General features: G+C 62.2%; 1 protein-coding gene across 1 annotated transcript; it reads right to left on the bottom strand.

Moving 5' to 3' along the window:
* Positions 1–6929: 6929 nt before the first annotated feature.
* On the bottom strand, positions 6930–10194 carry SYNGR3 (synaptogyrin 3). The gene is made up of 4 exons (XM_051830242.2): positions 9947–10194; positions 8643–8880; positions 8146–8288; positions 6930–8065 (listed from the first exon to the last, which is right to left on the bottom strand). The coding sequence occupies exons 1-4, from the start codon at positions 10043–10045 to the stop codon at positions 7856–7858; spliced, it is 690 nt and encodes a 229-aa protein (XP_051686202.1). The 5' UTR covers positions 10046–10194; the 3' UTR covers positions 6930–7855.
* Between the last annotated feature and the right edge of the window lie 1168 nt (positions 10195–11362).

The following is an 11362-nucleotide window of genomic DNA, read 5'->3' on the forward strand; positions in this document are numbered from 1 at the left end:
GTCTCCCACGCAGGTGCGGGGGCCCAAGGACCTGGGCCATCTTCTACTGCCTTCCCAGGCGACAGCAGAGAGCTGGACGGGAAGTGGAGCAGCCGGGACTTGAACTGACACCCATATGGGATCTCAGCACTGCAGGTGGTGGCTTTACCTGCTACGCCACAGTGCTAGATCCTAAAATACATCTTAAAAAAAGGAATTAAATATTTATAAAGTAAAAAGCATGACAATGTCTTGGTGATGATCACGGAGTTAGGAATGATCTTGGACCAGAAGTATCCAGTCGTGAGGCTGAGGTCTGCAAGGGTGGCGTCAGCGATGACAGAGGTGACAGAGGTGACAGAGCTGCCGCCTTGGTAACACTCAGACCCAGGAGGTCCAAGTACACCACAAGTGAACGCAAGACATGTGCACGACAGGTATGAGACACGTGCACGATAGGTCTGAGACACGTGACCGACAGGTATGAGACACGTGAACGACAGGTCTGAGACATGTGACCGACAGGTACGAGACACGTGAATGACAGGTATGAAATACAACTCACAGATGAAACCAAAAGGACTCAGAAACACGCCAAGACACACACACACACACACACGTGACTAGGGAAACAGCCCCGCACCAGCGAGGTGGATGGGGCCACTGAGCCTGCACCTGTATCCGTGCCAGTCTGAGTCCCGGCTACCCCACCTCCAATCCCGCTTCCTGCCAGTGTGCAAGGGTGGCTCAAGTACTTGGGCCCTTGCGACCCACGTGGGAGACTGGATGGAGCTCCGGGCTCCCGGCTTTGGTCAAGCCCAGCCCTTCCACTGTGGATATTATGAGAGTGGATCAAGCAAATGGGAGATTTCTTCCAGACAAATAATAAGCAAATGAAGTGAGTCCTTAAAAAGAGGTTTCAGGGCCAGCACTGGTGTAGCGGGTAAAGCTGCTGCCTGCAGTGCCGCCATCCCATATGGGTGCCGGTTCAAGTCCCGGCTGCTCCTCTTCTGATCCAGCTCTCTGCTATGACCTGGGAAAGCAGTAGAAGATGGCCCAAGTCCTTGGGCCCCTGTACCTGTGTGGGAGACCCAGAAGAAACTCCTGGCTCCTGCTTCAGATCTGCCCAGCTCCGGCCACTGCAGCCATTTGGAGAGTGAACCAGTGTGGATGGAAGACCTCTCTCTCTCTCGGACCCTGCCTCTCTGTAACTCTGCCTTTCAAATAAATAAATTTTAAAAAAATTAAAATAAAAAAGAGGTTTCAAAAGTTTTTTTTTAAATGAAAAAAAAAAAAAAAAAGGGAGTCCAGACCCATATCTCAGCAGATTAATGCCGTGGCCTGAAGCACCGGCATCCCATATGGGCACCAGTTCGAGACCCGGCCGCTCCTCTTCCAACCCAGCTCTCTGCTATGGCCTGGGAAAGCAGTGGAGGATGGCCCAAGTCCTTGGGTCCCTGCACCTGCGTGGGAGACCTGGAGGAAGCTCCTGGCTCCTGGCTTCGGATTGGTGCAGCTCCAGCTGTTGCAGCCATCTGGGGAGTGAGCCAGCGGATAGAAGACCTACCTCTCTCTCTGCCTCTCCTTCTCTCTCTGTGTAACACTTTCAAAATAAATAAATAAATCTTCAAAGAAATGAAAAAAGAAATAGTAGCTGCTAACACTTGGTTCATTCATAGATCAGGATCCGATACCCAGTCAAGGAGCCAGGAGGTAACACTCACACGGGGCCCTCTGGGCCCGTGCGGTGTTCTGACCACTGTACCACACTGCCCTCTGCAGGTGACAACAGCCAGGCAGGCCAACCTGTGAAGTCAGCACCAAGAACTGGGGAGGAGGCGGGCCCCGAGCTCCGCGGCTGGAGAGGGGACAGACGGGAGCTGTGGTGGAAGCTCAGGCTTAGGTTCCCAGCACCAGTGGGACTTCCGCATACCGGGGGCAGGGCGCGGTCACCCTTGACCCAGTGTCCTGCCCGCCCTCATTCTTAAGTGTGCTCATCCCCACCTCCGCCTTCTGCACCTGTTTCTGCCGGCACTTCCCTGTGCGCTGGCTGGGTGCGGCCTGCCTGCCTGACCTGCTGACCCCATTGTCACAGGAAACGGGCAGAGACTGTGGTGACCCCTCTCAAGACTGACCTGGAGGTGCTGGCACGTGGCGTAGCAGGTAAAGTCACTGCCTGCAATGCCGGCACACCCTAAGGGCACCAGTTTGAGTCCCGGCTGCTCCACTTCCGACCCAGTTCTGCTGTGGCCTGGGAAAGCATTGGAAGATGATGCAGGTCCTCGGGCCCCTGCACCCATGCGGGCTCCAGCTTTGGCCTGGCCCAGCCCGGCTGTTGTGGCCGTCTGGGGAGTGACCAGCGCATAGATCTCCCTTTTTTGTGCCTTTCTCTGTGTAATTCTTTCAAACAAATAACTAAATCTTAAAAAAAATAATAATAAAAAAAGGCTGTGCCTGGAACTCAGGCTGTGGCTCTGAAGCCACCAATCAGACTCCAAGGGAGACCTGATGCCCGTGGGCCCCTCCCTCCCTCCCCACACACCTCCAACCCTTGTGTGACCTGAGCGTGCTGTGGGCGTGTCCCCCTGTCTCCTAATCATCACTAACAAGCCTCAATTAGGGGGCCACCACCCAATTCGAGTCCCGGCTGCTCCACTTCCAGTGCAGCTCCCTGCTCATGGCCTGGGAAGACAGCGGGGGACGGCCCCAGCGCCTAGGCCCTTGCTACTTGCATGGGAGACCTGGAAGAAGCTTCTGGCTCCTGGCTGTGGCCTGGCCCAGCCTTGGCAACTGTGGCCATCAGCAGAATGAACCAGTGGGTAGAAGATCTCTCTCTCTCATCCTCTGTCACTCTTTCAAGTGGATAAATAAATCTTAAACAAATGATACAAATAAAGGAGAACAGTGAAAACCCAGGGCACAGACATTCGGACAGCATTGAGATGCGGCTTGCAACGTCCACACCTGTCCCAAGTCCCTCCTCCACTTCATAACATTTATTTTATTGATTGATTTTTGAAGCTTTGTCTTTTAAAAGGTTATTTATTTATGAGAGAGGCTGAGTTGCAGGCAGACGGAGGGACAGACAGAAGGTCTCCACCTGCTGACTCATTCCCGAAACGGCCGCAGTGGCGGCAGCCAGGCGCCAGGCGCTGCTTCTGGGCCTCCCAAGCACCTGGGCCACCTGCTGCTGCTTTCCCAGTGCGTTCGCTGGCTCACGAGTGCAGCGGCCGGGACTCGAACCGGCACCCACAGAGGATGCCAGTGTTGCAAGTGGAGGCTTCACCCACAGTGCTGCTAATTCTAGCACCCAGGGGTGACAGTGTCTCAAGTCCTTTGGTTCCTGCCACTCATGTGGGAGACCCAAATTGAGTTCCCTGTTCTTGGCTTCTGCCTGGCCCAGCCCAGGCTGCTCTGAGGCCTCTGGGGCGTGAACCAATAGATGGAAGGTCTCAAAAAAAAAAAAAAAAAAAAAAAAAAAAAAACAAAGAGCCCACGACAAGCATGATCCTTCTGGAATATTCTAGACACATCAGCCCACAGCAAACAGAAACTCCCTGTGCACTGCCAGCAGCAGCAAATGCTGTGAACACCCACATCCCCAGCCCCGGGGAGGTGGCAGGGACAGGCAACCAGACCCGTGTGCACACAACTCTAAGTGTGACGTCACACGCCAGACAGGCGAGCAACACACTGTGCACACAAATGACCCGTTCTCAATGGCCGCAGTTTCCTCCACATGTTAGCATAGGCCCACACGCTACGGAGTGACCCAGCAACTCCCTCCTAGGTGTGCACAAAAAGCAGCGGAACGAGGGCCAGGTGCTCGGTGTGGCGGTGAAGACAACCTTGAAACACTGCGCCCAGAGCAAAAGCCCTGGGTGTCTCGGCCGTGCACCCTGGGAGCCAGCAGCTGACGGTCAAGTGCTTGGGCTCCTGTCGCCCACATGGAGACGTGCATTGAGTCCCTGGCTCGGCCCAGCCTGGCCCAGCCCCAGCTGCTGCAGCCATTCGGAGAGCCAGCGATGGAAGATCTCTGCCTTCTAGCCCTGTCTGACTCTGACTTTGAAAATTAAAAACGGAGGCCGCTGCCTGCAGTGCAGCATCCCAAATGGGCGCCGGTTCAAGTCCCCGCTGCTCCTCTTCTGATCCGGCTTCTGGCTGATGCACCTGGGAAAGCAGCAGCAGATGGCCCAAATGCTTGGGAGACCCAGAAGAAGCTCCTGGCTCCTGGCTCCAGATCGGTGCAGCTCCGGCTGTTGCAGCCTTTTGTGGAGTGAACCAGCGGATGGAAGACCTCTCTGACTCCCCCTCTCTAATTATTTCAAATAAAATCTTTTTTTTTTAAGATTTTATTTGTAAGTCAGAGTTACACAGAGAGAGGAGAAGCAGAGAGAGAGAGAAGTCTTCCATCTGCTGGTTCACTCCCCAGTTGGCCGCAACAGCTGGAGCTGCACCCATCTGAAGCCAGGAGCCAGGAGCTTCTTCCGGGTCTCCCACGCAGGTGCAGGGTCCCAAGCACTTGGGCCATCTTCTACTGCTTTCCCAGGCCATAGCAGGGAGCTGGATCGGAAGTGGAGCAGCCGGGACTTGAACTGGCACCCATATGGGATGCCAGTGCTTTAGGCCAGGGCGTTAACCCACTGCGCCATAGCGCCGGCCCAATAAATAAAATCTTTTTATTTATTTTTTTTATTTTTTGACAGGCAGAGTGGACAGTGAGAGAGAGAGACAGAGAGAAAGGTCTTCCTTTGCCGTTGGTTCACCCTCCAATGGCCGCCGCGGCCTGCACGCTGCGGCCAGCACGCTGCGGCCGGCGCACCGCGCTGATCTGATGGCAGGAGCCAGGAGCCAGGTGCTTTTCCTGGTCTCCCATGGGGTGCAGGGCCCAAGCACCTGGGCCATCCTCCACTGCACTCCCTGGCCACAGCAGAGAGCTGGCCTGGAAGAGGGGCAACCGGGACAGAATCCGGCGCCCCAACCGGGACTAGAACCCGGTGTGCCGGCGCCACTAGGCGGAGGATTAGCCTAGTGAGCCGCGGCGCCGGCCCAATAAATAAAATCTTAAAAATAAGGAATTTTTTTTAGAAAAAAGGAAAGCTGGAACTCAGACACTTGTCTGCCCATGTCCACAGGGGCCTTGGTTATCACAGCCGGCAGTGTCTGGCAACAGGTGAGCGGATGGACAGAGCATGCAACAGCATTTGGCCAAGAGGACGAGGCACTGACATGTGCTACAGCCCGCAGGAACGTGGAACCATTTTACTGGGTCAAAGAACGAAAGACATCCTATGATTGCACTTACAGGAACTGTCTAGAACAGGCAATTTAGGGACAGAATGAGGAACTATTTTTATCTAACGGGTGCAATTTCTGTTAAGGTGGCTAAAACACTTCGGAAACAGACAAAGGCTGGCTGGCTGGTATTCTGAGGGATTAAGGCCACTGGACCGCAGTGGCAGATTCCCGGGGATCACAGAGACGTGTATAGTCAGGTACTGTGAACGCAGACAAACTCCTGGCCGGCAGGACAGAGTGGAAATGCAGCAAAGCCCGAGCCGTAAGAAGCCACGTTCCAGGGCCACCTCTGTGGCACCAGCACCCTATACGGCCACTGGCTCGAGTCCCAGCTGCTGCCCTCCCGATCCAGCTCCCTGCTAATGCTCCTGGGAAAGCAGTGGAGGAGGCCCGAGTCCTTGGGCCCTGCACCCGCGTGGGAGACCCGGAGGAAGCTCCTGGCTCCTGGCTCCGGATCAGCCCAGCTCCGGCCACTGCGGCACTGGGGAGTGAACCAGCGGATGGAAGACCTCTGTCTCTGCCTCTCTTGGTAACTCTGCCTTTCAAATGCAATTTGTTTTTAAAGGATCTACATCAAGGACTGGTTCAGGCTGACGCCGGGAGTCCCTCCTCTGCTTTCTCAGTCACACTACAGCAAGCGGAATTGGAGGCAGAGCAGCCAGGACTCGAACCTGCACTCTGCTATGGGATGCTGGCGTCACAAGTGGTGGCCTAGCCCGCTGCCCACACCCCAGGAACCCACTTTCAAAGAGGACCCTGGGTCCACAAGGCATTCCTTATAGAAAAGGGCAGAAGCGGTGAGCGTCACTCCATTTGGAGCCTTTTTTTTTTTTTTTTAAGATTTATTTACGGGGCCGGCACGTGGCTTAGCAGGTAAAGCTGCCACCTGCAGCGCTGGCATCCCATACGGGCGCTGGTTCTAGACCCGGCTGCTCCACTTCAGCTCCAGCCTGGGAAAGCAGTAGAAGACGGCCAAGTCCTTGGGCCCCTGCACCCATGTGGGAGACCTGGAGGAAGCTCCTGGCTCTGGATCGGTGCAGCTCCACCCATTGCAGCCATCTGGGGAGTGAACCAGCAGATGGAAGACTCCACTCTCTCTCCGCCTCTCTCTCTGTAACGCTGCCTCTTAAATAAATAAAATATCTTTAAAAAAGATTTATTTACTTATTTGAAAGTCAGAGTTATAGAGAAAGAGAGAAAGACAGAGAGACAATCTTCCATCCTCTGGTTCATGCCACAAGGCTTGGGATCGGGCCAGGCGGAAGCCAGGAGCTTCATCCGGGTCTCCCACGTCGGTGGCAGGGACCCAGGGAGCTGGGCCGTCGTCCGCTGCTTTCCAGGTGCGTTAGCAGGGAGCTGGCTCGGACGTGGAGCAGCCGGGACCGGAATCAGTGCCCATATGGGACGCTGGTGCTACAGGCGGCAGCTGTACCCGCTATGCAGGTGCCGGCCCTGTGAGCCTGTTCTGAGAGGCGCAGTTTTTACCCAGATCACTGTGCTGGGTGGTGGGGGCTCGTGGACGAGACCCCCAGACCCCGGGAGTTGGCCTGGCTTCCATCTCCCTGAGCCCTCCTGAATTCTGGGCCCCGGCACCTCTCAGCGCCACCCCTCGGCCCTTCCTGGGGTGAAAATGATTTCCAGGAGTAGCAGGGCACGGTCAACTCATTTACAGTCTTTATTGTAAAGAAGTCGTGGTCAGAACACGGACACAGGGAGTACACCATCACGGACGCTGTCAGGGGGCGGGGATATGTACAAAACTGTAAACATGGTCACGTGAATCCACACCTAACTGGTCTACGCTACAGTGCACAGGGGCTGTCACTCGACTGTCCGTAATGACACGTGGCAACCACACTGGGGGCCGGACTTAACGCGAAAAGCCAGCTTCGAGCGATGCACGGGTGGTTGGCTACGGGTGGGGGGAGGGGTTCGTCCGGGAAGCCAAGGCAGGGAGGTGAGCGTGGACCGGCCGCCCCTGGGGGTCCCTGGACAGAGGGAGCCTCGCGCATCTCCGCTCACAGGGGCTTGCCTGGCCTGGCCCCAGGCACGGCCTCAGGGAAGGACCAGGCCGGGGCAGGGCCTTGGGCAGGGCTACAGAGGGAGAGCCCGGGGGCACGACGGGGTGACACCTGCAGATCGGGGCACAGTCCCAGCACTGGCAGGGCCGGGCTGCACAAGCCAGCCTGAGAGCAAACGCAGGGGGGCTGCAGACAACAGACCACCATGACGGGGACGCGGGAGGTGGGCCAGCGGCCGCCACGCCTGGCCCTGGGAGGGGCGCTGTCCCTGCCCCTGGACCTGGGCAGCCCCTGCACTTGGCAGCGAGCCCCTGGCGAGCCGGCCCGGGAGGGGCGTCCACTCCAGGCAGCAGCGCGCGTGCCCTGGGCTGTGCCGCCGCCGCCGCCGCCTCGGGACCTCAGGCCTGGGGACAGCCCGGGCACCCCAGAGGCCACTCCCTCTCGGCCGCGGAGGGCCCACAGTGGGCTGCGCAGCAAGGACCCGAGGGGTGTCCCGGAGCCCTTGGAGCCTGCGTGGGCGGGGTGGCTTTGGAGCCCGGGGCCCCACCTGCCGCCCCCTAGTAGGCGGGCACCTGGTAGCCTTTGGGGCTGGTGTCCAGGGTCTCGGTGAAAGGCGGGCTCTGGTAGGTCTCGGTGCCCTCCACGCCGCTGCCCACCGGGTAGCCGGGGTAGGCCTGGCCCGGCCCGGCGCCCAGCTGTTCGGTGGCGAAGAGCGACATGTCGGTGCCCAGGCGGAACCGCTGCAGGGCCTTCACGGTGAGCGCCACCTAGCAGGGAGCGGGGTCAGCCGGGGGCGGCCCGAGGCGGCCCGGCCGCCCGCCCGCCCGCCGTCCCGGGCCGCACTCACCCAGCTGAGGATGGAGAAGAAGCTGAAGGCGATGGCGGCCCGCGCCGCGTCCCCCGCCTGCGCCGTGCCGGGCCCGGGCGCCGTGCGCTGCCACTGGTTGGTGAGGAAGCAGAAGCCCACGAACCACAGGAAGGCCCAGAGACCTGAGGCGGCGGCGGCGGCCGTCAGCGGCGAAACGAGCGCGCCTCACCGGCGCCCCGCGACGCGCGCTCGCAGCGCTCCCACCTGAGGAGCCTCGCCCGGCCAGGCCCCGCCCCCAGGCGCGGCGCGCGCCCCCTCCTCGAGGCCCCGCCCCGGCCCCGCCCCGGCGCCCGGAGCGGCGCTTGCGCCCTCCGCGAGGCCCCGCCCCGGCCCCGCCCCCAGGCGCGGCGCGCGCCCCCTCCGCGAGGCCCCGCCCCGGCCCCGCCCCTAGCCGCGAGAGGCGCTCCGTACTCCAGGGCCCGACCCCGCCTCCCATCGAGGCCCCGCCCCGGCCCCGCCCCGAGGGCCCCGCCCACCTGAGAAGCCCAGGTCCAGCAGCACGGCCCGACGGCGGTCTCGGACGCTGCTGATCTGCTGGAAGCGCGCGTCCAGGAACAGGAAGGCGGCGCAGGCGAGGAAGGCCCCGAGGCCAAGCACCACCCCGAAGCGGCAGGCGCCTGCGTTGCCGTTGAAGACACAGCGCAGCTCCGGGCCGCTGTCCGCGTTCACGTAGCCCTCGTTGATGATGGGCCCGAAGACGGCGATGGAGAACACCTGCGGGCAGTGGGCGGCGTCAGGGCCCGCGCCCTCCCCGGCCGCCGCCACTGCGCCGCCGGGCAAGCGCCCGCTCGCGGAGTCCTTGCAGACCCCCTTAGACGCGGGCACTCCCGGGGCCCCCGCTCCACGGCCACTCCCGACGGTGCGGACCGAAGCTGTCACCTTGATCCGGAACTCAAGGGCTGCGGCGCCGGGGAGGGGCGCGTCCACGCAGCCCCGCCCGCTGAGGGAGGGCCCCGCCCGAGCGTGACCACCGTTCCCGGGCACCGGCCGCCCCCCAGCTGCGAGCGACCCCCGCGCGGGGCCGCCCGAGTCCGCAGCAAAGCCCCGCTCCAGTCCCAGCCTCATCGCTCCTGTCCAGCCCAGCTAGGGACGCCGGAGCCCGGGGCACGGGCCCCCGAGAGTGGCCCACCGGTGCCCGAGCTGGGTCTGGCCAGGGTCGCTGCCACGGAAGACCCCGCCCCTTCTCCCAGCGCGGCCACCGCCCTCCTCCACCCTGGCCGGAGGTGCGGCTGCAGCGGCGCCGGTCCTGGGGGTGCCCCCGAGGCCGCCCCCAACCTGGCGCTCCCACACCGCCTCCAGGAAGCCCTCCCACGCACAGTCGCCCCTCCCTCACCTCGCACCTGGACGGGGGTGGGAGAGCGGCTCCCTTCCAAGGAGCCTGGAGGACGCGAGCGGGCGGGGGGGGGGGCGGCGCTGCTCCGTACCTCTCGGCTCCCGTAGCCCCCTCCTCGCGCCGGGGCTCGGCGCCCAGCCCCTCCGAAAATCCCACCCCCGTGCCCGCTACCAGGTCGGGAGGACTGGGAGCACGGAGAGCGCGTCAGACCCCAGGGGGAGCCGGGGGGTGGGAAGGGGCGACCGGCGGTGACCTCTCAAGGTCCCTCTCTCTCGCCGCCCGCCCCTCCCCCACCGCAGGTGGGCGCGCCCAGCCCGGTGACGTCACCCCAACCTGCGGCCGGCGGGGGAGGGGCCGGCAAGGATGCGGTTGAGGGGCCGGGGGGCGAGGGGCTGGGGAGCGGTGGGGCGCGGGTGCGCCGCGGGACCCGAGGCCGGGGCGACTCACCCAGGACGCGACCCTCAGCAGGGTCTGGGGCCGCCGCGCGAAGCTCACGGGGTCCAGGGCAGCCCCCGCGCGACCCGCGCCAAACGAGGCGCCCTCCATGGCCGGCCCCGGCGGGCCGCGCGTCCGCGGCACCCTCTGTCCGTTTGTCCGTCCGGCCGGCCCCGCCCGAGGCCGCCGGGGGCTGCTGCCGATGCTACCGGTGCTGCTGCCGCCGCCGCCGCCGCCTCCCGGGAGCGCGCGCCGGCCGCGGCGGGGGCGCGCGGGGCGGGGCCGAGCCAGCGCCCCCCGCAGGGTCCGCGCGTGAGAGGCCGGAAGGCTCGCGTGCTCTGGCCCCGCCCACCCCCCCTCACCTGGGCGACCCCGCGTCTCCGGGCAGACCCAGGGGGCTCCGAGGGTATGCCCTGAGCGGAGGCAGGGAGCTGGGCGGAGAGGGGCCCCTTTCCGTGACTCCCCCTGCACCGCGGCCGCTCCCCCAGAAGCTGGGGAGGTGGGCTCCGCCCGCGGGGGCGTTCGGCCAGGGGGCAGAGCCTGCGGCAGCCAGCCCTGTGGGTAACGGGGCACGGCCTTCTGTGGCTCGCGTGTGCTTTATGGCTGCTCCCCGAGCCGAGGAGGGGAGCGGCATCACAGGCCAGGCCGGTGTCCAGCTGGCCGGTGCCCGGACCCCAGCCCCAGTGACAGGGCCCCTTCCCTGGGGTCCTTCCCAGGCCAGGCCGCTGGGTGTAGGAAGCCTGCGTGTGGTGGCCACGGGAATGCCCATCACTTCACAGACGTGCGGGTCGGGCTGCTCTTACCCCGTCCAGGAGTGCCTTGGTAAAGGCATTACGTGAAGAGGTAGAACTCGATGGAGTACCCGCGGTGCCCGCTGTGTGGGTGGAGGGACAGAGACCCCCGCCCCGCCCTGGGAAACCTGCTGTGGCCGTCTGAAGCCCCCTAAGCCTTGATCATTTGCATTAATACCCAGACATGCTGCACCTTGTTAGAGATAAATGGGGGAGGGGCGGACAGTGAGAGGCAGGTTCAGCCACCCCTTGGCATGCCTGGCTGACCCCCGCCTGCTCCTCTTCACAGCCCGGCTTCCTGCTAATGTGCCTGGGAGGCTCGGGTGACCCCCCACGTGTGTGGGAGACCTAGATGGGGTTCCTGGCTTCTGGCTTCAGCCTGGCTCCGCCCCAGCTGTCGTGGGCAGTTGAGGAGTGAGCCAGTGGACAGACGACATCGCTGTCCACCTGCCTTTTAAATAAATCCCAAACAGGGGCAAGTGTTTGGCTTAGTGGTGAAGACACCCACATCCACGTCGGTGTGGGGCCCAGGCCCAGCTCCATGTCTTTTTTTTTTTTTTTTTTTAAAGGCAGAGTGGACAGTGAGAGAGAGAGAGACAGAGAGAAAGGTCTTCCTTTGCCATTGGTTCACCCTCCA

Source organism: Oryctolagus cuniculus, chromosome 19, assembly GCF_964237555.1.
Source record: "Oryctolagus cuniculus chromosome 19, mOryCun1.1, whole genome shotgun sequence".
In the NCBI taxonomy this organism is placed as follows: Eukaryota; Metazoa; Chordata; class Mammalia; order Lagomorpha; family Leporidae; genus Oryctolagus; species Oryctolagus cuniculus.

Coding starts and splice junctions, on each gene's coding strand:
- SYNGR3 (XM_051830242.2), bottom strand. CDS start 10,045: ATGGAGGGCGCCTCGTTTGGCGCGGGTCGCGCGGGGGCTGCCCTGGAC. Junction 8,289..8,642: donor GCTGGACCTGGGCTTCTCAG/GTGGGCGGGGCC, acceptor CCGCCGCCTCAG/GTCTCTGGGCCTTCCTGTGG. Junction 8,066..8,145: donor TCTTCTCCATCCTCAGCTGG/GTGAGTGCGGCC, acceptor GCTCCCTGCTAG/GTGGCGCTCACCGTGAAGGC.